At 27.2% G+C, this 26,496-nt stretch overlaps 3 protein-coding genes across 10 annotated transcripts; 2 read left to right on the plus strand and 1 right to left on the minus strand.

Annotated features, from left to right (window-relative positions):
* The first annotated feature begins 1,910 nt into the window (after nucleotides 1-1,910).
* dia (diaphanous related formin 1) lies at nucleotides 1,911-15,575 on the plus strand. Of its 5 annotated transcripts, none has more exons than XM_086916768.1 (18): nucleotides 1,911-1,961; nucleotides 2,135-2,345; nucleotides 3,003-3,081; nucleotides 6,007-6,189; nucleotides 6,258-6,556; nucleotides 6,660-6,680; nucleotides 7,582-7,891; nucleotides 8,073-8,419; nucleotides 8,496-8,787; nucleotides 8,894-9,265; nucleotides 9,337-9,479; nucleotides 9,560-9,827; nucleotides 9,948-10,187; nucleotides 10,306-10,560; nucleotides 10,678-10,842; nucleotides 10,906-11,149; nucleotides 13,148-13,229; nucleotides 15,497-15,575. In XM_086916768.1, exons 3-18 carry the CDS (start codon nucleotides 3,046-3,048, stop codon nucleotides 15,498-15,500), a joined length of 3,261 nt encoding a protein of 1,086 aa, XP_086772894.1. In that variant the 5' UTR covers nucleotides 1,911-1,961; nucleotides 2,135-2,345; nucleotides 3,003-3,045; the 3' UTR covers nucleotides 15,501-15,575. The 5 variants fall into 5 exon arrangements, with proteins under 5 accessions (XP_086772894.1, XP_012348029.2, XP_086772895.1 ...); XM_012492575.3 differs by lacking the exon at nucleotides 15,497-15,575 and adding an exon at nucleotides 13,479-14,600; XM_086916769.1 differs by lacking the exons at nucleotides 6,660-6,680; nucleotides 15,497-15,575 and adding an exon at nucleotides 13,479-14,600.
* On the plus strand, nucleotides 15,502-25,959 carry Rhp (GTP-Rho-binding protein rhophilin). Of its 4 annotated transcripts, XM_086916787.1 has the most exons (14): nucleotides 17,112-17,213; nucleotides 17,309-17,581; nucleotides 17,709-17,860; nucleotides 19,738-19,853; nucleotides 19,936-20,067; nucleotides 20,151-20,226; nucleotides 22,567-22,644; nucleotides 22,727-23,110; nucleotides 23,237-23,335; nucleotides 23,449-23,719; nucleotides 23,845-24,036; nucleotides 24,128-24,357; nucleotides 25,126-25,278; nucleotides 25,349-25,959. In XM_086916787.1, the coding sequence occupies exons 3-14, from the start codon at nucleotides 17,831-17,833 to the stop codon at nucleotides 25,547-25,549; spliced, it is 1,962 nt and encodes a 653-aa protein (XP_086772913.1). In that variant the 5' UTR covers nucleotides 17,112-17,213; nucleotides 17,309-17,581; nucleotides 17,709-17,830; the 3' UTR covers nucleotides 25,550-25,959. The 4 variants fall into 4 exon arrangements, with proteins under 4 accessions (XP_086772916.1, XP_086772915.1, XP_086772917.1 ...); XM_086916790.1 differs by lacking the exons at nucleotides 17,112-17,213; nucleotides 17,309-17,581 and adding an exon at nucleotides 15,502-15,598; XM_086916789.1 differs by lacking the exon at nucleotides 17,309-17,581 and having other exon boundaries at nucleotides 17,003-17,213.
* Nucleotides 20,022-22,520, minus strand: tilB (touch insensitive larva B). The gene is made up of 4 exons (XM_031919494.2): nucleotides 22,055-22,520; nucleotides 21,142-21,403; nucleotides 20,755-21,071; nucleotides 20,022-20,680 (listed from the first exon to the last, which is right to left on the minus strand). Exons 1-4 carry the CDS (start codon nucleotides 22,381-22,383, stop codon nucleotides 20,257-20,259), a joined length of 1,332 nt encoding a protein of 443 aa, XP_031775354.1. The 5' UTR covers nucleotides 22,384-22,520; the 3' UTR covers nucleotides 20,022-20,256.
* Nucleotides 25,960-26,496: the final 537 nt, after the last annotated feature.

Below are 26,496 nucleotides of genomic sequence, written 5' to 3' on the forward strand. Positions count from 1 at the left end.
AAATGTTGCATACTTACTATGAATGAAATAGTCACAAAGATTATGATATCAAGTAGCGAGTGCATGGAATGCGATTTACAATATATGACTACACGGCCTTTGGTGCACAGTATGAACGTTTACTTTTTATTGCAGTATACATTTATAAACTCATATGTACATTTAGCTTGTACATAGAGCGATGAATGAATATATTTTATAATCGGATGCGAAAAAGAGAATTTATTTTTTGCCTCCGTAATATAGCATTAGATCATTTTTGCAAGAATAAAAGAGGGTAAAAAGAAATTATAAAAATGATAAAAAAAGATAGATCATGTTATTTTTCAATATCTATAATGATCATGAAATCGAAAATTTAATTCGGTTTCTGAAACATAGATTTAATTTTAATTAATAATAATAATTTAAATTACGTGTATATTGCGTTGCATCGAAACTCAACGCCAATACTCTTTTTTTATAATATAAAATCATAATTTTAAATATTGCGAATTACTTTCTCTTATTTTAGGAGATATTTAATAGAACAGCTTTTAGGTTTCATAAATTTTTACATAGTAATTTTTTGGTAAATCTTATATTTATACATTGATTAACATAATACAATATAGTATAGAAATGTGATGTAAAACATATAAGCATTGTCATTTACGTTGCAAGGTTAGTTAAAATTTCATAAGAAATGAAATGTCTTTATCATTTGTAAAATAATGATCGAATGATATCTAAACTAAAGCGAGTACTTTTCAATTCTTTACTCTGGGATGAAAAATATTTGTTGAGACTGTACAAATTTTTTAATCTTTGAAATTAAATTGTATTATAAAGTTTAATTCGCATTATCCCTTGCATATAATCTTGCGAAATATGTTATCTTTTTATCCTAATCACATGCATCCAGATAATATCGCGTTGTATACTGTAAAACAATAAAACGTCAATGTATTTTTTATTTTTTATTTTATTAAAAGCAATTTAGAATGCATATAATATTAAATAGGAAAATCATTAACGCATAACGTATATGCGTAGATTTTTTGCATGTATATACTATTGTAAATTTTTAGTATTTCTTTTTTTTTTCTTTTTTTTTCTTTTTTTTTTTTTTTTTTTCTTAAAATCAAATGCGGGAATAATTTTATGTATATAAAAAACGAAATACATAAAATATATAATAGCCGATATTAAATAGTTGATATATGAAATAGTAATTCAATTTCTTTTTATATAGTGCAAATATTTAAATATAATGAAAAATGAGAAAAAAAAAGAAATAGATGGACTTAGAAAAAAAAAATGTTTCATAAGATAGATTGAATCAATTAAAAAAACACTTTTCATCTTTCATTAAAAATATATTTTTATAGAATTTTATGTTATATTTACACGAGATTCTTGTAGAAACGATTTAGATATAAATATCTTTTTGAAAATTGATATATGTATCAATTTATTTCTAGCACTATTCTAATATATGAATATTAATAAAATCGTGTATTTTATATACATTTTTGATGTGATTAACAGTAATAATTCTATTTCAATATGTATCTACATAATCGATATAGTTTAAATTAAATTAAATCATTAAACAAAGAAATGTTTTGCATTTTGATTTTTATTTATATATATTATTTATAATATATTATTTCGTATTATATATATATATACATGAAAACTAAATATATATATTTTTTTATATATATAAATAATAAATAGAAATTATGATTCAAAATTAATATTTGAAAATGATATAATGTTTATGTAGATCAAATATATTATATGTTTACTGCATCTACCGTTAGAAAATAATACATGAAGAGTTTATAAAAGGCAATAGTGAATAATGATAAAAATATTTCTACAATACCGACGTAGATATGGAGAAAAAGTGACATTTGCAATTCGTTGTTCATTGGCGCTGTTGTGCGTGAGTAACGTTTCTTGCATGCTACTCGGTACGACTTTTCATTTAACAACATATATTAACTGATACAACAGTTTTTCTTTTCTTAATTAATAATATTTGTTATCAATATATTTTTAATTTATTATTTTTTTACTATGAAGTGTAAAAATTTTGGTTAATAATTTGGTGATTCTTTCTAAAAACTTGTTTTCATATTGGCAGGTGTTCCATTGTCATAACGGATGAAATGAATATTTATCTATGGAAAGGTCATTTCAGTTTGCTCGAGAAATTACAAGTATTTTTTATGTGGTTTAAGAAAAACTGTTAAATTTGGTTAATTTAATACAAGTAACGAATGAATACAAATAACATCGAATTTGTAATTATTAAAACTATATGTCTTGACAAATAAAATTTTAAGTAATATTAGGTAAGTAAAATAATTTTTATAAAAAAATCGCTTTATATTTCAGTAAAATATATATAATCTTTTAATTTTTTTTCTGTTTTTTTTCTTTTCCAATATAATATTAAGTGTTATTTCTTCTTCTTTTAAGATTATTTTGAATAATTTGATAATTTCTTTATTGTGTTATGTGATTAAATTTTTATGTAATAAGATAATTTTATTATTCTAATATCATATTTTACTTTCTTTTTATTAGTTTTATAAAATTTTATTTCAATGAATTAAATGTAAAATGTATCGAAAATGATTAGAAATTTTGTAATTAGATAATATATAATTTAAATTTGTTAAATCTTTATTGTGGTATTACAAAATATCTTATCATAATATAATCATACATAAAATTATTAATTTTGGAATTTTAGATTTTTCAAATATAAAATATTTTCTTATAAAATAAATATCAATATAAATAATTTATAAATTTTTATAATTTATTATATTATATTATTATATATTTATTATATTGATATTTATAATTATTCATTATTTATTTATAAAATTATTACATTAATATGGATTAACAATTATTAGAAATTTAATAATTAATAAATAACTAAATACACATAATATATGTATATAAATATGTTCGTAAAAAGTTTTTCATATCTTTTATAGAAAAACAATGTATAATAGAAGGTAACAACCAAAGAAGATAACTATGGCCAACAGAAAAGATAAATCATCTACAGGTTTTGTAAGTATTATATCATAAATAAAATTAAAGTTAATACAATTAACATTATAATAAATAGAAATGCAGGAAAGAAACAGAAATATGATTTATTTTTAATTCTTGTTTATATTGTTTATTCGTTTATTATTGATTTCATCAACTATCATCCATTTAATGATGAAATTTGAAAATTGATGTCTTCTTTGTGCGATAAATTTTTATAAAATTTGCAAAAAATCAGATAAATGGTAACATATATAATGTCTCTGCATATAAGTACTAATATCTTTTGATATTAAAGAGATAATGTAATAATATATTATATAATATATATAATAATATATAATATATAGAAGTTGATAATAACTTTTATAATGGAAAAATGCTTGTGAAAATAATTAAATTTAACAATGTTTAATAATAACAAATTCAAACAAATCAATGAAAGTAGTAATTTAAAACTATTCAAGTAAACTATTGAATTATTTAAATTATTAGCATGTAAATATGACGGTATTTTGTTAGTTTGAAAATCGTTTTTCTAAGAATATGATTAAAAATAAATATAGCATTACATTGAAATTCTCAATTCAATTCTCAGTAATACAGTATATCATATGATATATATATGTATATATATATAGGATATATATATAAATATACGCATATGTTATATTTCCTGCTATAATTATGGGTTTCATATGATAACAGAATAAACATTCAATCGAAATAAATTTTAATTTTTGGCATATTATCATATAAAATTAAATTGTTCAGCAAGAATAAATTTTCGAATATAATTTGAAAATATTCGAATATAGTTTTTTAAAAATAAAACATTATTACATATATGAATCAGACGAATCATTCAAAGTAAATTGTTTCACATACAGAAAAAACTTATTTTATGATATATATTAGGATAGAATAACCAGAACAATTTAATTAAATATACTTTTTTATTTTTTTTTTTTTTTTTTCATTCTTTCATATTAACTTTTCTTCCAGAAAGGAAGATTTTTTTTTCGTTTTTTTCTTTTTTTTGTTAATAATTATTAAAATTCAAAATTTTAAGTATTTCTGAGAATTTTAAAAAATTGTTTGATGATTAAAAAAATTATTTAATTAAAAAGATTAAAATTTCTTTCATATTTTATAAATTAATTAAAAAGATTTAATGAAAAATTATTACTAAATAATTAAAAAATGTTTAACTCTTTCTATTTTCAAACAATTTATCGTATAAATAATCGAGAAATATGCAAAAAACATTATTACATATTTAAGATATACAAATAACAATGCTTTTTATTTTTTTCTTTGTGCACAAACAAAACAATTAATGAAAGATATAAAATATGATAAGAAAAGGATGGAACGAAAGCACTCATGTTAGCTGTCAGTCATAGAGATTATATCGTCATTCCTTCACATAACGTTGATCTCATCAGTGCATACATTTCTTTTCTCATACTTTATATCAACAACAATTCGTTAACGTTATTAATAATGTTATCAATAAATTGATAAAATTTATATATAATATGAAAGTTAATTTTTAACGTAAATTTTGAAAGTAAAAAAGAACAAAATATTTTTTGCAAATTTAAGACGTCAAACAATATTGAAATAATTTTAAAATACTATTTTTACTTAAATTATCGCAACCTTGAACTATTTGCGATTATGATGTCGAAAAATGATATAGAAAACTTAGAATGTGAGTCACTATTACTGTCGCTCCTTCATTAAAGTTGCCAATTATTTATATGCCGATAATATTTTCTTTTTAACAATTGTGTTGTATATTGTTATTGTTTAAAAATTCGATTTCAAAAGAACAAAAATAAAGAAAAGAAAAAACAAGAAATAGATTTGTATAGAAGTATGAGAGATATATAAGAAAAAGTGTGGAGATAAAATGATTGCAAGAATTTAAAGTCAGGAAAAGTTGTTTACAATATATATAAAAAAAATTGATGAAATAGTTTCTCGTTTTATCCGCATCAAGAGACATGAACGCATGAAGACCAATCTGCGAGACACACGATGCGATGGCAATCTACTTACTTAGTTGATCGTAGATAGACTTGTAATAATTACGCAGGCGCGCTTCTTCGATATTATCAAGGCCAACATGATTTTCCCTTCTTTCAATCCGTTCAATGACTCGATGATGATGGCGTTAATTTGATTCTACTTTTCGATTTGATACTGTTCGCTCGTTAACTCAAGAAAACATTTCACTCTATGATTCAATATCTGTCCGAAGGGACGCGCTCGCATGCACCAATCTTGATTTGTGCGAAGGTCATGAAACAACCGCGCCGTGACGTGCCTTGCCGATTCATTGCTCTGCCAAAATAAAACGAAAAACTATGCTTTATCGAAATTTTTTATTGAATTGTCATATATCGGGAATTTATTTAAAAATTTTCTTTATCCCGAAGAATTTGAATTTTGAAAAATTTTACATTATTATCACAATATATTATCGGATAAATGAAAAACGGTATTATAAACAAATCGATTATTGTAGATAGAGAGAAATCAAAATTTTTTTATTCAGTAAAAATAACTGAGTAATTTTGATGCATCGATTACTATAAACGATAAGAAAATACTTCTCTTTTTTCTTTTTTTAAATCTTTCTACTAATGATCACAGATTGAGTAAAATTTTATTTTCAAATATGAAATCGTGGAGTTGCAAAAGATGAAGAGAGATAAAAACAAAGACAGAAGGGGAAAGGGAAGAGAGGGATTAATTCTAAGAATAATGCAATGACATTACATTGATTTCTTGATAATTTATACGAATTGAAAGTCGAATAATGTAATATCGTCATCCCTATTCGTGAGTGAGTGCTATATTAAGATCGAATTAGAACGACAGCAATTTTGTAATTGATTTCTTTTTTATTCTCTTTATTATTTATTGTTGTAGCTGGACACATGGTTCGGCCGACCAAAAAAATCTGGGCGTGGAGGTGGGGTCAGAAGTGGTTTAGGAAACAATACTATACCACGACCTCATTCCGGTGATGATTTCAATGAGATTGAACAGCAACGTTGTATCATCGAAAGAATGGATAAAGAAACAGTAAATGATAAATTTGAGGAAATGTTGGTAAGTTAAGATCTATCTTTCGATCCATGATATATGATTTAAAATAATTAAATTTTTTATCGAAAAAGGCTAATATGAATTTGACCGAAGAAAAAAAAGAACCATTACGACAACAATCGGAAGCAAAGAAAAGAGAGATGTTGGTTTTGCATTATAAAGGTAGCATTCAGGAAAATAAATCAAAATTTGATAAACCCGCGGATTATATTCAATATTTGGCGCAACCTGATTTAAGTGTCAACAAAATCTACAATTGCATTGAATCATTAAGAATAGCATTGACAAATAATCCTTTAAGTTGGGTTCAAGAATTTGGTACAAAAGGATTGAAACAGGTTTTAGCAACGCTCAACGAGTGCTATCGAAAGTAAGTATTTTTTATAAAAAAAATTGTTATGTTACGTCATTTATCATAGCATTGGTATATTGTCTGATTAAGAATTTCTAATATTCATATTATTCTATTGCAGTGCCTTCATATATTATAATAGGTAATCTTTGTAAAAATACTATTTGTTTTAATTTTATAGCAATTTAGAATATTTTGCATTGTTTTTTTTTTTTTCCTCTTAGCTTTTTATATTGATATAGATGCACGTTAGTGTATATGATATATATATGAGAACACTAGTAATATTATACATGTACATATATGTATGTACATTATATGAAAAAATTATGAGCAAGATTCTGTAAATTTTATGCCAAAAAAATTTTTTTTATATGTTTTTTATATAAGTCAACAGAATGTTAATATATTTATAGAATATTTTTGTAGAATGGATTATACAACGGATAATATAAAAATTGATGTGTAAAAATTTTACATTTGATAGAAATTTATTATTAAGCTTTTATTTTATTTATTATAAGAAATTTAATTTTATGTTTAAATTAAATGAAACTAGAAAAAAATGGTGTGAAACAGCAGTTTGAGAGATAAAAACTGTCTCTATTTTATTTTTGTCTTGTTTTATAACGCAAATTTCAATTTGTTATAACTTAAATAATATTTGTATATTAAATTTTATGTTTTAACTTCCAAAATCGATCTTTCAAAAATATTCCATAAATATATTAATATTCTGCGTATATATTTTAATGCTTCGATAATTGTCGTTAAAGAACAAAATGATAATGTCAATGTTTGTTCTTTAATTGATAATCTATGTGATGTTCCATATATAATAGTATTGATCGACTAATCGAAAATCAAAAATCATGTGAAATTTATTGAACACGAACATTTATTACATTTAATTGAATAGTTCGAATAGTCAGTGGTTAAAGATTTTTCTTTTCGAATAGTTGGACAGTTCAATGAAAATATTTTTTTTTTTATTTTCTGTAATTAGTTTCGATAAATTGATATTCTTTTGTGTTTTATAACAGTGACAATCGATACGAACGTATACAGTACGAATGCATTCGATGTTTGAAGGCTATTATGAATAATACCGTTGGTATAAAGGAGATGTTGGCTCATCAGGAAGCACTCACGATCGTAGCTAGATCATTGGAGCCGACAAAACCATCCGTTATGTCAGAGGCTGTAAAACTGCTTGGTGCAGTTTGTCTTATTTCAAGCGACAGTCATAAAAAAGTTTTGGATGCGATTACTATGAACGGAGAGTTTAAAGGAAGAGAAAGATTTTTACCTATTGTACAGGGTCTGATGAATAAGAAGAATGAAAATCTAAGAGTACGTTTTATAATCGCTCTAATGTCTTCATTTTTCAATTTTATTTCTTTTTTTTTATTTATTATTATTATTATTATTATTATTATTATTATTATTATTATTATTATTATTATTATTATTATTATTACTATTATTAGTTCTTACTATTAAAATGCATAAATTGCAATTTATTGATTGATAGGTGGAGTGCCTTCAACTTATCAATTCTATCATTTCTTCGGCCGAAGAATTAGACTTTAGATTGCATTTACGAAATGAAATCATGCGAGTCGGCTTAGCCGATATTTTAGAAACATTGGAAAAAAATGAATCTGAAGATTTAGCTAGACATTTGAAAATTTTCAATGATCATAAAGAGGAAGATTATGAAGAATTTGTACAAAGATTTGATCACGTACGATTGGAATTGGATGATGTAAATGATTGTTTTGAAGTAATAAAAAATATGGTAATGGAAACGTCTGCTGAACCATATTTTTTATCAATACTTCAACATCTTTTATTCGTCAGAGATGATGCTTTAGTCAGGTAGGAAAAAAACATAGCTTTTTGCATACTATTTATTTTCTTTTTCCTTTTTTTTTATTTTCTTCTTTTCTAATAGACCGGCCTATTATAAACTGATAGAAGAATGCGTATCACAAATTGTGTTGCACCGTTCAGGCTGTGATCCGGATTTTAGTGCAACTAAGCGTTTTCAAATTGATGTCCAACCATTGATCGATACATTGGTTGAAAAATCACGAGTGGAAGAAGAAAGGCGATTGGTTGAAGTATTGCAAAAGTTAGAAGAAGCTATAGCTAGTAAACAAGAAGCAGAAGCGAAACTTCAACATGCAGAAAATAAAATTAGAGAGTTGGAACAAGGAGGAATTAAATCAACCAATGGTAATGCGGTAAGTTTATCATGAAATTTTCATTTAAAGTTTCTATTTGATATAAACATAATTTGCTTTTGATTTATAACTATTATCAACTCGAAATTGTTTTAATTTGTAACAGAAAATTGGTTCAGTCCTATCGGGTTTGGCTGGAATTGGTAATCTTCCACCTCCACCACCTCCGCTTCCGAATGCAAGTGGATCAGCAATAATAATAGCACCGCCACCTCCACCACCACCACCTTTACCGGGTTCTGGCGGTCTATGTCCGCCTCCACCACCACTTCCTGGATTAGGAGGACCGCCACCACCACCTATGCCTGGTATGCTAGCAGGTCCTAAACCTCCACCAATGCCGCAATCAGGTCCTCCACCGCCAATGATGGGTGGGATTAATTCCGCCATTAACATGTCACAATCGCTTCCATTAGGATTAAAACCAAAAAAAAAATGGGAAGTCGATGCACCGTTGAAGAGAGCAAATTGGAAAGCAGTAAGTAAAGTATATTTATACTTTTTAATAATATAATCTTTTTTTTTACTATATAATACAACATATCGTAGATTATGCCACATAAACTCACCGAAAAATCATTTTGGATAAAAGTGCAAGAGGATAAGTTGGCTAGTCCCGAAATACTAAATGGTTTAAGTCTAAAATTTGCATCAAAACCAAGTGGGAAAAAAATTGACGACGTTGTCGATAAGTAATTAACTAAAAATTATTTTATTATTGAAATATGAAAATTTTAAAATCTTTGATAATATGATGCTTCTTGTTATGTAGATCAGCTCCATCAAAGAAAGTGAAAGATTTAAAAGTTCTTGATGGAAAAGCTGCTCAAAATATTCTTATACTTCTTAATGGTACTTTAAAGCATATGTCATATGAAGAAGTAAAATCTTGTTTACTCAAATGTGAAGGACCCGTTATTTCGGATAATATACTTCAAGGACTGATACAGTATTTACCGCCACCCGATCAATTAAAAAAACTTCATTTTTATAAAGATCAGTATGATGATTTAACAGAAGCTGAACAGTTTTGTATTACTGTAAGTGCATTTTTCAAGCAATTTTTGATCGAAATGTCTTCTGTAAAAGAACTGTATCTAAATATTTGAAACAACTATTTTATTTATTCTTTGAAATATTTTCGAGTCTATGTACTATAGATATCGACAATCAAGAGATTGTTGCCGAGACTGAGATCATTAAGTTTCATGCTGCGATATGAAGAATTAGTACAAGATGTAAAACCGGACATAGTGGCAGGCACAGCAGCTTGCGAAGAAGTAAAGGATAGTAAAAAATTTGCCAGAATTCTGGAATTGATCCTGTTGCTTGGCAATTATATGAATTCTGGTTCAAAAAATGGTCAAGCATTTGGATTTGAAATTAGTTTTCTTACTAAGGTTTGTTTCTTATTGTGCTTGTAATTTCCAATAATTTATAATTATATTTGTAATTCAAAATAACAAAATCTCAATTCTATTTTTTTACCATATAATAATGATTTCTTTTAATTTTCAGTTGACTAGCACTAAGGACGTTGATAACAAACAGACTTTAATGCATTATTTAGTAGATACAATAGAACAAAAGTTCTCAGAATGTCTCACTTTTACAGAAGAACTGGCACACGTAGATAGAGCAAGTCGAGTTTCGTTAGAAAATGTACAAAGAACTTTGCGACAAATGGATTCTAGTATTCGAAATCTCGAACAAGATTTATCGAATGCCAAAATACCACAATCCGATGAAGATATGTTTTTACATGTCATGGGTGTATCCTTTTTTTTTCATCATTATATTGTAATTATAAATATCATGAATATTTGATTGAGTTTTTAAATTATATTCTTTATTACATTGTTTTCCTTAAATATCATATCGAATATACAGCCTTTTGCAAAAAAAGCCCGTGAATCTTACGAAGTTCTTCAAAATATGTTTAAAAATATGGACAGCTTATACACAGAAATTTCCGAATTTTTTTCTTTTGATAAACAGAAATATACAATAGAAGAATTTTTTGGCGATATAAAAACATTTAAAGATGATTTCATGGTAAGTAAAAAAATCGAAAAGCAAAGCTTGTATCATATTTATTTTTGATGCATATTTTTGCAGCAAGCTCAAAAAGAAATAATAAAGATGAGAGAAACAGAAGAAAAGCAAAGAAGAGCGAGAGAGGCGCGAGAAAAAGCAGAGGCAGAGAAAGCAGCTCGAGTAGCAAGGAAAATAGCACTTGTCGATATGAATGCACATGAAACTCAGGAAGGTGTTATGGATAGCTTAATGGAAGCTCTTCAAACTGGTTCCGCGTTTAGTCGACCAGATCAACGTCGGAAACGTCAAATACGCGCTGCTGGTGGTAAGTTGTATAGGACTGCATACGCTTCAACGAAATCTACGAAGAAGGAGAAATTGTTATTTGCTAAAATGTATCAATCGGGAGAAGCTAAGCGATTTGCAATTAAACGAAATCAAAATAATATTACGCGAAATGTCTCTCTTTCTCGTGATCCGCTCACAATTTCAAAAAATTCTGATTTTACACAATATACAACACCGGAAGAAAATCAACATTTTTATAAGCGTTTATTACTTGATTTTGTCACAAGAACGCCTAAACAAGATAAATTTTTATCTAGGATTAGCTCATTTAAAAGAAAAAAACAAAATGAAATCGCATCCAAGAAAATACGTATTGATCAATTAATGTTTGAAGAAACTCCGAAAAGAGAGATTTCTATAAAAATATCTCGAAATTTCGATGAAATCTCGAATTTATCAAATAATTCCGATCAATGTGTTGCATCTTACGGATTTGTGATAGATGAGCTAAAAAAACATACTCCGACGCATGTCAAATCGAATTTAGTTTCACCTTCTCCATATCAAACGATTTCTATAGGTACAGCTGTAAAGCTTACTCCAGTTAAACGAAGACAAGTTATAGTAAGTAAGAAACGTAAAAGAAACAGTATAGTGCGGCGTGTTGTTAAGAATCGTAAACAAAGGCATTCGAGATCTAGCGATAATCGAAGAGCACGAAAGTTGTTCAATTATTTGGATAGTCCTATAGGCGAAAGTATTTCGCTGATCGAAAATCGTTTCCTTTTCCATGCATTCGAATCGGATAATAGAAAATCTATGGACAATATTGCAACTAAAATTGATAAAACGATTCCATTAAAGTTGATTCAAAAAAAAAATTTAGACGATATCCTTTGTTGGAAAGATGAAAATAAAAATGATTTGTCTATACAGAATTCGAACAGCCAGCTTCCATCTTTGAAGTGTTTTTTTCAATGTCCGATATTGAATTCGAGCGGAAAAATGACTGAGCTGGACGAACTTACTTTTCAGATGACACAACCTATTACTATTGAATCTCAAATTAATAATAATCTCGATACTTTCCATCAGTTAAAATTGACAAATAATGCATCAAAAAATTGTTCGATATTTGCGCTCAAAAAGGACACGCTTTCGATATCGACTAAACAGGAATGCAATTTTATAATCACAACTGAAACTGAACAGGCCGTTTCGATGAAGAAAAAACATCGGAAAAGGATTTGGAAATTTTGGTAGATTTGTCAAACGATTGCGTCGTCGTAATTTCTTCGAATGTTACATAACTATAACTGTTTCATATTGTATTTCATTGTATCTATGTAATTTTTACGACAAGACTGAATTTTGTTTCATTTTAATACTATTATATATTTTATTTTTTTTTGTTTTTTTTTTTTATATATTTTATTTTTTTATTTTCTCTTTTTTTATATATTTATTTCTTTAAATTTTTATAATCCTCATTACATTGAATTTAAAAAAAAACATTATGATTATTTTTCCTGCATACTTCTTTTTCTTTTTTTCATCTTTTATTTTTGGGGAAATCATATTGCATCAATTATTGAAATAGTTTTTGCTAGTCATTTGAAACAGGAAAAGAAAAAAGAAATAAAGTTAAAAGAAGAAAAAGAAGAAAAAGAAGAAGAAGAAGAAAAACATATAATACTGTTTTGTTTTTACAAGAAAAAACTTATAGGCTGTGCTATATTCTGTGATCGAGATACAAATAAATATCAAATATATATACGCATATACATGTATCGATCACTTGTAATTGCATTCGTTGTAAATATCGTAAGTTTCAAATTAATAAAGAAAGTTTCCTATACTATCGATACTATACTGTATTTAAACTATTTTCGTTAAAACTGATATGTTGCGCGCAACAGATAATTCTAATCAACATGATATGCAAAGCTTATGACGCAAAATGATGCAAGTTAATATAACGCATACAAGTGTATGAAAGACGGATACAAACGACGTAAATATTTCTTTTTTACAGCAGAAAGAAGAGCTCAACTTAATAGAAGTCGATCGCGTACCGGATTAGTTGGAACTGGTTTGCTAGGAAGAGAACTTTCAACGTAAGTATTTAGATATAACAACTATATCTGAATTCAGATCTTCTCGCGATATATGTATACACACGTATCGTATTCCGATACTCAAAATCGATTATCGTATACGATATGTTTGATAATAACGAGAAAAGATCACAACGAAAAATTTAGTAAAAGAAATGAGATAGACTTGGGACAAGGGAAGAGATATAAAAAAATTATAAAAAGGGATTATTTTCAAAATAATACTTTGCCTAACAAACGTTGTTACAGAGAACTTATAAGCTCGGCATAATCCATGGAATAACCTGTTTCCGTCCTAAATTCAAAACTGTGATGGATCGAGTGTTTGTTTTATCAATAAATGAAATCGGTAAAAAAAATACAAATAATTTGAAAAGCACGCGAACTTTCGATATCAATTTATTCGGTATCAGCGAAAGAAAGCTTTGATTTTTGCGAATTATAATTAATCTAGCAGTCTTCCTATTATTATGGCTAATGTGTTTAGAGCAATTGTTTCGTAGATATACGTAACATGTATTAATACAATGCTAAGCGTTTCAATGATAATGAAAAAAAAACATTTAAAAATAACTCGACTAAATTTTCTATCAAATTTTCAACTTCTTAATTGGTTTTTTACTTTTATTGAACTAATTCCATTAACAGAAAACATACATTTTACAACTGTGAAATAATATATTATGTAAATATGCATATACATATACAATATGCGTACAATAGGTCTTTTTCTTTGCGTTAATCCAAAGACGGCTGATCTTGAGCACGGTGATCGATTAGCCTCGTTCGATTATGTGAAAACGCATATTGGTAATCGAATCCTTGTATTGTCGCGAAACCTTTCAAACCGTGCCAAATCAATGAAGCGTCGAAAAAAAAAATGAATTATGCGATAATTTTAAGCATTTTTGCGTAAAATGTTTAAATGCGGACCGATTTGTAAAAATTCAAATGAATTTGAAGATATATTTTGACGCTATATTAAAATAATGAAAGACCATTTATTTTTCGAATCTCGAGTTCGGCAATTGTTTATATTGTATGTATTAACGTCAGATCTTAAAATAATTTGTATCTATATTGTGAATATGTGAACTTAGATAGTATCAATACATTACGATCAATACAATCGTAGCATTTTTTTTTTTTTTTTTTACTTTATGATACATAGAAACACCTTTAAGTAAAGGGTGTGGTATTTGATTGATATTGTTCGAGCGACAATCAATATTACAAAATGCGTTGCGTGTATATATTTATGTACATTGGCGTAACTGCCAATCAATTTTTCTAACAAAAATTTCTTATAAAAAATAATAATAAATTAATAATAATAAAATGAGAATAAAGTAAATTAATTAATAACATCAAGTTGGGTGGAATCGAATAGAAATGAATCAATTGGAATAGATACATATTTATAATCGTTATACGGTTTAATTGTACAATTATTTCTTCGATCTTTTCAATTGTCGCTTGAGCAACGAACAGAGAAGCCTTGCAACGGCACACCGATGGTATATGGCATACATATGCGCATACGCACATGCGATGGTGCTCTCGAGCGCGCACACGCGTGCGCGTCATTATACTCGCGCACACCTGTGAGAGAATAGTTGAATCCATTTGCAAACAGACGAGGTCACATTTATTCGTATGACGAGAAAAACCTATCTCTCGGTACACGCGTGTATCGGGCAAACGAGTGTACGGTCAACAAGCTAGTTGATGCATAAACGACGTGCTTTTAGCGTCTCAATATTTCAGTGCATTAATCGTGGTACTGTTCGCAGTCATTTTTTTCTGATTTCCTAGCAATCATATTTCGCTTGATTTTTAACTGTACATTAAAGCAGAATATTTACGTTAAAATGTGTTCGATAGTTTTGACATGTGAACACATAAGCATGCGACAATTCGCCTATCTCTATCCGGCGACATTTTAAATATTTTGAATCAATGGCTCACTGTAATTTTATTTTAATTCATTATTGAGAAGAGAAACATTTTTTGACAAATCATATTGAATAGTAAACTGAACAATATCGAATCTCAACTGAACGAACAATTGACGCTACAGACTGAATGCTCATTTTTCTCGTTTCAATTCGATCCATATCTCTGTTTGATTGCAGCAGTCAGTCTTTCATTTGCACCTATATTTATAATATATTAACTAAAGAATAGGGAAACATTGATATCGTGGACGAAACATTCTATTTGATTTCGATAGTTTACCAATTGAATCGTGTTATTATTTTCTGAAGGTGATATTGCTCGCACGATAGAATGAAGAATATACAATGAACATACCTATCGTGTCAGGAGATATCGTCGAAAATGATACCCATAAACTACGTTTTATTAGGGTGAGTATCGCATCAAATTTTTTAAATACGTTTTTTATTTTATTTAATTTTACTAATTGATTTACATTATTTGTTTTGTTTACCAAATATATTACATTTTAATCAAATATATTATCAAATATATTTCGTATACATTTACACGATACAATATCAAAATGAAAATACAATGGTAAAATTTCTTCATTATAATTTGTTTTAAAATAATGAATTTAGAAAAAAAAGAACTTCTTCAAAGTATTTATACGTGTATAACGTTCAATCAATTTCATTGAATTAAGAATTTAGAAATATTATCTTGATAATATTATAGAAGATAAATAATATATAAAAAATATAAATTACGTATATATATATAATTATTTTATTATAAATAGTAAAATATTTAACACATTTGTTCATTGAATATAACGCATTTATATAATTTTTTTCATTAATTCTACGCCATTTTTCAATCATCAATCAAATAACTACAATTTGTCTTGTGCTTCATAAAATAATTTAAATATAATGATACGTGTGTGTATGTGTATATATATATATATATATATATATATATATATATATATATATACATATATATATAATGTATATTATGTTTATATGCGCGTACACGTATGTATGCAATAATAAAAAATCTTCAAAAAATTACAATAGTAATAACAAATTAAATGGACATAATTCGCAATCATTTATTTATAATGATTAATTAATGTGATTCAAAAACTAAAATAGCAAAAATGCATAGCAAATAAAATTTTGATTTTCTCTATTTAGAAATTATAGAATATTGATCTAGAATAAAATTATTTATTAGAAGTATTCAAAACTATATATAATAAAGAAAATACATATATCTCATTAATCATTAATCTTAATCTTAAATTTTCTATAAACTAAAAAAAATTTTCTAAAACTTTTTAGCAAAAGAAATTTTTATTCTTATTAAGTTGCAAGAGAATTATATAAAATTTAACAATCTTTTCGTTTGATTATATAAAATACACAATCAAACGGTCGATGTTAATAAATGAAAAAAAGACATAGCATAAATATAAAAATCAACAGAACATGAATATTCGATTATTCAATTTGGTTTAATAAATATATGCATAAAAATGTATGAAATATAGAAATTAGTAAAAATTCGTCACAAAGAAGTGATCATTTCAAATTATAAAAAATTTATGAAAAATTTTATAAAATAATTTGAATAAAATAATTGAAAGATTGCTGAAATTCATATATTGAATAAACTTGATAAATTGATTTACAACTCATCATAAAATTAATAAATTAATCTAGCTCATAATAAAATCTCAGATTGTAAATTTTAAATAATTATATTCAGATTTAAAAAAAAAGCGCGAATGATTTTTCAAAATTTACAACATTTATTAATGATAGAGCATAATATTAAAAAATGAAACAACCGACGGTGGCCGAAAGAGAGCGTAGTCAGTCGGATTGTCACGAACCGAAGCGAAATTTGCCGAATGAGAAAAGAGATCCGATCGGTCATTAACTAGAGTAGATCGAGGAAGGTGAAAAATTGGTGGATTATATTGTGCACGTTATTCGTCTTTTGATCGATATCGAGCCAATAGTGATCTTCTTGGTTAGTCTTTTCTTCTCTCGTGCTCTTTTATATATATATATATATATATATATATATATATATATATATATATCCCCTCTTATTCCTTTCATTAGTTCATTTGATACTCCTTCCTTTGCGCGAGCAACACCGTTCGTCGGCCCTGGGAATTCCGCTTTCTCATAGAAAAGAAATGCATCGCGGAAACATCGAATGCATCTATTTCTATAACATCTTTTCTAGTTAAATTTGTTTTAATTCTATCATATCGAATGTATTTATTTACGCGAGTGAAATGTGAAGAAATACATTTGCTACTAATTTATTTAGTGTTTTTTACTATGCAATTGATTATGGAAGGACATGGATTTATGGTGTTCAATTAATCGGTATGCGCGATTGAAAGGCATCGATAATTTTAAGCTATTCTTCGAGAAAGAATCTTGATTATTAGTATCCGTTAGATCATCTATTGGTTCATATTAATTAGTGAATTAGCGAATAATCTTTTTCAAGGTCAGAAAAACAAACAAAAATTGAGAATTCAAAGAACAATACAACCTGTGAATATTATAGAAGAATAATCTATAAATTTATCAAATTCGGCTGTTTTTAATAATAACCAGAAACTCAAAACTATGCTGATCCTTCCAGATTTAAGATTACAGGTAAATCAAAATCATTCATATATCGTTTTCTTCTAATCCAACTTTTTTTTTCTATTATGAATTTTAAAAAGCTTATTTGTTAAATAATTAATTTATTTTCAAAAAAAGATTATCACAAATGAAAATATTATCTGCATAATCGATGAAAATAACAAAAATTAGAAATTAAAACGACAGGAGAGTAAAAAATCTAAGGACGAACGAGATAATGAACGAAAATTGCATTTCCTATTTTACGAGTATGAAAAGCTGTAACATTCAAATTCGATAAAATATGCCTCGTCTATTGAACTCAAGTGGCGATCAAATCCACGCGTAACGAAAAACCACTACAAAATCATAAAAACGTTAACGTTTACTTCCTTTCATTTCCTTGAACACTACTTAATCGTAATTATCTCCAAGTAATTAAAGCGACATCATAAACACGATAATATTTAAAATTTATTAGCTAATGTAAATAATCTTTTAATATATGAAAATTAGATTTGTAAAAATGCAGATTGAATACCATAATATTCCATATTTTTGTATCAAATTTGCTCTTTCTGATGTTTTCATGAAAAAAAAAAATAGAACGTATTAGGAAAGCAATTACATATAAAAAAACTACTAAGATGGCAACAGTAAGGTCTTCGACCGTTTTCATTATTACATATATCTTGTTCGATTTCTATCCTGATTTCTTATGATAAAAAACTAAACACAGAATGGCTAATTGATTAGAACAGCTTAAATAATAAATAATTTAGAAAATACTTGATATTATTGAATTAATAGATGAAATCGTAATATCGGTAGTCAAGTATGAAGTATGCCGACCTTAAAATTACATTTTTAAGTAGCTGGCCGCACCCGGTAAGATAGAGCGAACGTTATCCTTCTCCCCACCATCAATCAGTTTCTCTCCTTTCACCGAGAATTTTCATTCCATGAAGTCGGTTGAAGAAGCTGTAAGGCATGGTATACCATAAGATAAAGAAAAAACATTTTAATAAATAAGCGCGTTTCTTCATTTTTCGAATTGATATTATAATTTACTAAGTTATTAGAAATAGAATAAAACACTATGGAGAGAATAAGAATATATATGGAATGAGTGAAAAGAGTAAAGAAAAAATAAAAGAAAAATAACACGTTATTCATCGAGGATTTTGTTTTATTAAAAATTTCGCAGTGAATGCGTTTAATATATAAATTAGCCGAATTATAGATTGAAATTCATGTACAATTGTTTGCGTTTTATCGACGAACTATCAAATACAAATAAAATTCAAACACATGATCACAATCACAAGCATCGAGCACACCGTATTTTGATTGGAATCTATATAATCTCTAATGAATTTTTTATGTAGTCTGTTTTGCTTCTTAATCGACGAAATTTATTTTCTATTCTTAACAACGTACTGACATGAAATAGTGATTGAAATAAATGATGTGATTACGAGAATGAATGCTATGGACTTATGAATGGACTTAAAAATCATATATTCTTCTGATCAACTTTGTTGGATAAACGAAAAAAGAGAAGGAACTCTGCAGAACTATTGCGTCATTACAGTATTCGAATAGAAAAAGCTTCTTATTATTTAAAAGATGTAGAAATATTTCAAGAATTCTTTATGAAAAAGTGTTTCGAAAAGAACAAAAAAATTTCGTTTTTTTAATCCGAGAGAATAATAAATTATTGATACGTATAATTGATTGTTTTTAATGAGCCCAAGATCTGATTCATATTCAGTTTACCTAAACTCTCCTGTCGTTAAGATTAGTTCATTATTCTTTTTTTTATTTCATTGTAATAAAATTGATGATCTTAATATCCAGTATCCATTTATACTATAAATTGATTACGTGTTCAACTGATTGTACAGGGTTCCGATCCTAGAGTGGCTACATGTCGAGGAAAACTACAGAACAAACGAAGCAAATTGAATCAAGAGATCAATAAGGAGCTTCGATTACGAGCCGGCGCAGAAAATCTTTTCAAGTAACTGTCTTTCATTCTTCTTATATATATACATCTCATTGCTATTCAATTAAGTATAATTATACATTATTTTATGTTTCAGAGCAACAACAAATAGGAAATTGAGAGAAACTGTTGCATTGGAATTGAGTTTCGTTAATTCAAACTTGCAATTACTAAAAGAACAACTTGCCGAATTAAACAGTTCAGTTGAACTGTATCAAAATGTTGACAGGTTTATGAAATGTGTTTTTACATTGATTCGACACAATTTAAACTCACTTAACTTTATATTTATATGTGTATGTATATTTTTAGCGAGGAACCGGCAATGCCAATGATACCATTGGGTCTAAAGGAAACCAAAGATATAGACTTTCAGGATCCATTCAAGGTGAGCGTTTTACATGAAAGTCAATCGCTTTCATTCAAGTGGTGGTATCTCTAAATTATTATCGCAGCAAATCTCTTCATTTTTTGATTTTTCCATTTTTCCATTATTGACAATTGTCTTGTTGATTGATGGATTGACAATTTTCAAAAAATCTAAATCATTCTCCGGACCAATTTCTAAATATTCCCGTACACTCATCGCTGATCGTCGTTCTATTGTTGTATATCGGTCGGGATTTTGTTTAGTTACTTTTTTATTATTAGAGAATATCGTAGATAATTCATTTAAACGTGGCATCATTACTATTAGCTTGCCGTTCGTCGTATTTCTTCGTGCTGTACTGCCATTTACTGATACTTCACAAGGTAAGGTCAATTGCAATATCTTTCCTTTTATAGTTACGCGCACGTAATCAGGATGCACATCTACATCTACGTAACAAGTGTCCAAGTATCTAAATTCATAATAATTCATAATAACAATATTTGAATATTAATTATTGATTAATCATATTAAATCATTACATACCTATATAGAGCAATCTCTAAAATAATGTGATCTCTATCTTCTTCATTCAACTTGAAAGATACTTTTGGCTGATTAATGTTATAGGGTTTGCCTTTAGAATCAAATAATTTTAATTTGTAAATCGTTCGTGATTCGATTATTTGGTTCTTTTTCTGATTTTTTTGTGTTTGTTTTCGCAAAAATCGTTCCGCAATAGCAATGCGTTCCTCTGGTGTGTGACGACTAGTTTGATTCCAAAATAATTCATCTTCCTTTTCTTCTTTGTCTTCTATTTGTTTATCTTCTTCATTTGTATTTTTCTCTTTATCTGCATCTTTCTATAAATAGATAATATATTAATATAATTAAACTATTATCTCTTCATAAAATCAAGAAATATTTGCTTACTTGATCTTTCTGTGATTTTATTTGCTCGTGATAATTTAATAATTCAGCTTCTCTTTTTATCTTATGTTTCATGCAACTTCTAATAATTTCTCCTTCAATTTCAGCATAATGTTGCAATGCTTTTATGCGTTCCGATCTCTCGATCTGTGTTCCATCAAGTTCCTTTAATTGTATCAATGTTGCAATTACATATTCTCTATAATCTTGATAATCCGCACACGGATTTCCCATTAAAAACAGTTGTTCCAATTGTTCATTATATCTATGATATATTAAAATAATTATATTAATGTCTATAAATGAGTGAGACTCTTTAACTAGCAATTCATAAATTTTCATCCAACAGAAAAATTATTTCGAAATCAGTCAATTATAATTTGATATATTTTGTACATTTAAACCAAGAATACCAATGAGATTTTATATATGCGTATTATATATTTGTGTATTTTCTAAATCAAAATAAAAATGTTTTATGATTGCAATTGAATACAATTGACTACATAAACAAACACGCTTTAAACATATTCATGAATTGCTATCATATGCAGATAGAATATGCTAATAATGCGATACGATGTAATGTTTAATATCATTTTTAGTATCATTATACGATAATAAGGATTAAAAATATTAATAGATTTAAGATTTAGATTAAAACATCCAACCAACTTCGATGGTGAAAATATAATATGTAACATGGAATAGAGATATCTTCCTGATCTTAAACATAATTAATTTAGAAAAAAATTAATTTTTTTTATAAAAATATAGAAAAATTTCAATGATTTGATATGATTTGATTGATTTTGACATGTTGTTATGAATTTTGATATATTATCAAAGATTAATTTTTGTGTAATTTAATGTAATTTAATTTGTAATTTAATTGTATATATTTCAACAACAATACCTTAAACTTTTGATCCCTCGAAGATCACCAATAAAGTTAACGGTTAAATCCAATTTTTTCAAACTCTCAAGTCCTTCCAAATTTTCGATTACTTCTATATTATTCAGAGCTAAATTCAAATATTCTAACCTTTTCAATTTGCTTAGATTTTCAATTTTTGATATTAGATTATTCTGCAATAATAGAATCTTCATATGCCTGCATGTTTTATCGATCAATTCGATCTTCACGATATTTTCTTGATGCAACGCGATCTCTTCAAGTGTTGAAATCTCGCCCTCATTATGCTCTGAACGCTTTCGTAATAAATCGAGCGTGATTCTCGACATTTTGTACACATAACGCGAATTCTCATGGTCGCTAAGCAATTAGTATCGAACTCATCAAACAATGCAATTGTTTACTAATTTATTAATTTCTATTTTTTGTTTCTATTTTATTTATATTTATCACATGTACTATGTAATATATTATTGTTAATATATATTATACTTATATATATTATATTACAGGATTTCATCCTCGAACATTATAGCGAAGATGGAGTAAATTATGAAGAGGCAATAGCAGATCTAATGGAGACTAGGCAGGTGAGCTACTGGTGGTTGAATTCCGACAAAATGGAATAAAATAATGGAAAAAATAATTGAATTTTTTTTCTATTGTTTAAAGGCAACACGTACACCGACCAGAGACACTGCAGGTATTGCATTGCTGTTGCGGTATTACAATCAATTATACTTCGTTGAACGAAGATTTTTTCCTCCTGATCGAAGTCTTGGCATCTATTTCGAATGGTTCGACTCGTTGACAGGAGTTCCGAGTTGCCAACGAACTGTCGCGTTTGAGAAGGCTTCAATTTTATTTAACGCTGCTGCTCTTTATACTCAGTTGGCTGCGAAGCAAGATCGTTTGTCCACACGAGGCTTAGATCAGGCGATTGACGCCTTTCTTCGAGCCGCTGGTACTTTTCGTTATATATACGAAAATTTTACCAATGCACCGAGTATGGATCTTGGACCGGATATGCTGGAGATGCTCGTTCAATTGATGCTGGTAATAACACGTTCGTAGTTTTGTTACACACTTTGAATTCATCAGAAAATAAACAACTATATATAATCAAATGAATGGAATTTCGAGAATTTTCGTTTGACACACATTTTATTATTCTCGTTTCAGGCCCAAGCGAGAGAATGTTTGTTCGAAAAACTAGAACTTCAATCAAAAGATGGAAGGAGCATTGATGTTTCATTGGATCTCGCACAGGAAGCGTCACAGGTAGCGACCGTCAAAATTTTACTTACGCGTGAATCTAATACGCCTATATTTCGCTTAGATCCCCGAACCATTTTACCGAACGTATGACCTGCGTACGGTCATCAATTGCCTAGGTTGCGGCTGTCTACAGCGACGTCCATGGATTGATCTCGCGCGAACCAGTTCGTGACTACGTTCCAGAAACCTGGATTTCATTGATCTTGGTAAAACGTGAACATCACATGGCTCTCGCACATAAGCATCTTGCACTTGGATTGTTCGATCGATCAGTTTCCGAATGGAGAGCAGAAACTAAACTAGCGCTCGAACACATACAAAAGAGCGATGGCAAAACGCAACTGGATATAATCGTGCCACGAGAGGAAAACGAAAGGAAGTTATTAGGTGTGTTGTTAATTATTATCAATTTCTAGTTGTTCTCTTTCTGCTCCATTTTATTTCTTTTTTATTCTATTTTATCCAATTCAAACGGATTCAATCTTTGATCTTAATCAATTTAAATGTTTCAGCAAAAGCGCATCTCAGAGAAGCTTTGGTTTTACACGAAGAAAGTCAGAGATTGCAAAGAATGTGTAGAGATTTAAAAGCAAAACAGGCACTTGCCAAAGTTTTGAAGAGGATACAAGAATCAACAGTAGAAGACTATAATGGAATTAAAAACGAAGATGATTTTCGAGAATTGGATCCACCTGATATTATAGGTAAATAAAGAGCATAAATGAAGAGACAAAGCTATAACTATATATATATTCATTAACAACGTGAATAATGATATCTATATTTTTATCACAGCATCCACAAAGTTTCAATTGAGCATAACTCATCCGGATTTTGGACAACATGGAGTCGAAGATCTTTTCAAATCATTGGGCCCAGTTGCTATATTTTCGGCAAAAAGACATTGGACTGCACCACGATTGATACAGCTTCAAAGAGGACCTGAAGGCGAAGGATTCGGTTTTAGCGTTCGAGGAGATTCTCCTGTAATAATAGCTGCAGTTGATCATAATTCTTTGGCTGATGTAAGTATGTATGTATATATATATATATATATAAGGATGTTAATATATTTTTGAAATATCTTTGAAGTCAATTTTAGAAATTAAAATAAATTGTTATAAAAATATCGATTAAAATTTATTTAATAACATATTGAATGCTATGTAAGTTTATTCAATTCAAGCTAAAAGTTTTATAAATCTAATCTCTTAACTCTAAGAAAATTAGATTAGATGTGCTTCATATATTATTGCTTCATATATTGATCTTGATAAAGATGTTCCGTGAATTATATAATTATATATTATTATATAATTATAATAAAAAAAAATATATTTTATATTTAAATATTTTTTAAAATTTATCTAATTAAATAAATTTTCAAAAGATATCAAGAATAAAAATATGCAATCTTTGAAGATAATCTTTTTTTTTTTTTATTTTGATGTTTAATGTATTAACAAAATTAAGTTATAAATAATTGTAGTTTTAATAACATGAAGAAAAACTAAAAAAGAATGAGATAACTATTTCTATTATATCTCCATCTCATTTTATCTAATGCAATTTTAAATTGCTTATAATTTAATAAATAAATTTCAATATTTTTTATATCAATTTTTATATTTATTTTTCTAGAATTGATTTAGATTCACATCTTACCAATATATTAATAAATTATATTTTTAATTTTTATTTTATTTTATTAATTCTAATTTTTATTCTTTTTAAAAAATCCTGCACATAAAAAAATATAATAAATTTATAATCAAGTTATTTTTTTTCTTTAGTTGGGTGGTATGAAGGAAGGAGATTTTATAGTAGGAATTGGTGATAAAGACGTAAAGTGGTCGTCTCATGAACAAGTAGTTCGATTGATTAAGCAATCTGGCGATTTTATCAATTTAAAATTGGTCACACCTATGGATAGAAATTATTTAAAGGTAAACATAAAAAACAAAGATTCCTGAAAGAAATGATTTATAACAATGAAAAATTTATTATTGATTTTAGAAACCAGGTAAAATTAATCAGCAGGATAAAGGAAGTGTTTCAGCGAGTAGTTCTTCCGGAATTTCTTCTGGTCAACCAAGTCCTGCTGGTTCCGTTACCACTGCTCATGTAACTAAAAAACTGCCGTGGAATCCATTTAAAAAGTCAGCCACGCAGCGTGACAGTAGGGACCTGACATTTGATAATGTAATTCTTAGATGACTCTTTAGACATCATGGTATATGGCTATTATAATTGGAATTTTCGAACAATAATTGGAATTTAATAATATAATAATAATATAATTGGAAATAAATAATTGAAATTTTGTAAACATATTTTGAAAATAATATGAAAATGTTTAATATTCATGTTTTAAGTTTCAACTTTTGTTGATAATTCTATTGCGATTGATTTCAACATTGTAATTTTTATGTTATAAAACCCGTATCTTTCTCAACAATTATATGATTCTTCTCAAACTTCTATCAAACTCAACATATAATGCACACATACACAATTGTAAACATATTGTATATGAACAAAAACTTATCGTTTGTCATATCAAAATATAATAATATCCAAACAAACATAAAAATATTGAACAATTAAAAATGAATATAACAAATGTATGCACGTACGTTATATACCAATTATATTTTGTTCACAAAAAAAAAAATAATTCATTATATTATATACCTCTTCTTCCTATAATTATCTAATATAAATTCTACTAAAAAAATTAAATTAACCATAATAATCAACAAGAATATAAATTTTGATAAAACTTAAAAATAAACTCTAGATAAAGTTTTAACTTTTTCATATATATATATATTACTCGAACAACTTGAGAAATAATAAAATATAAAAAATTGATGTAAAATATACATAAGTTAAAAATGAATAGAAAGCCACAATTCCGAATAGAATCGAATCACGACTTTCACCAAATCAAGAAATCAAGTGGTACGCGATTAATTACGTAAGTAAGCGAAAAAAACTTCATCTATAACATACAATTATAAATTAATCATTAAATAAATATTGGAAATTATTAAAACAATATCTTTTCGTCTCAAAGGATACGAATTAATGAAAAAAAAATGTAAGAAAAAAATAGAATATAAAAAAATTATAAAATGATTGAAAAAACGGTTAGTAATAAT

The sequence above is a fragment of the Apis florea genome, unplaced genomic scaffold (genome assembly GCF_048593485.1).
Source record: "Apis florea isolate Af1SG1 unplaced genomic scaffold, ASM4859348v1 contig_3803_pilon, whole genome shotgun sequence".
Lineage (NCBI taxonomy): Eukaryota > Metazoa > Arthropoda > Insecta > Hymenoptera > Apidae > Apis > Apis florea.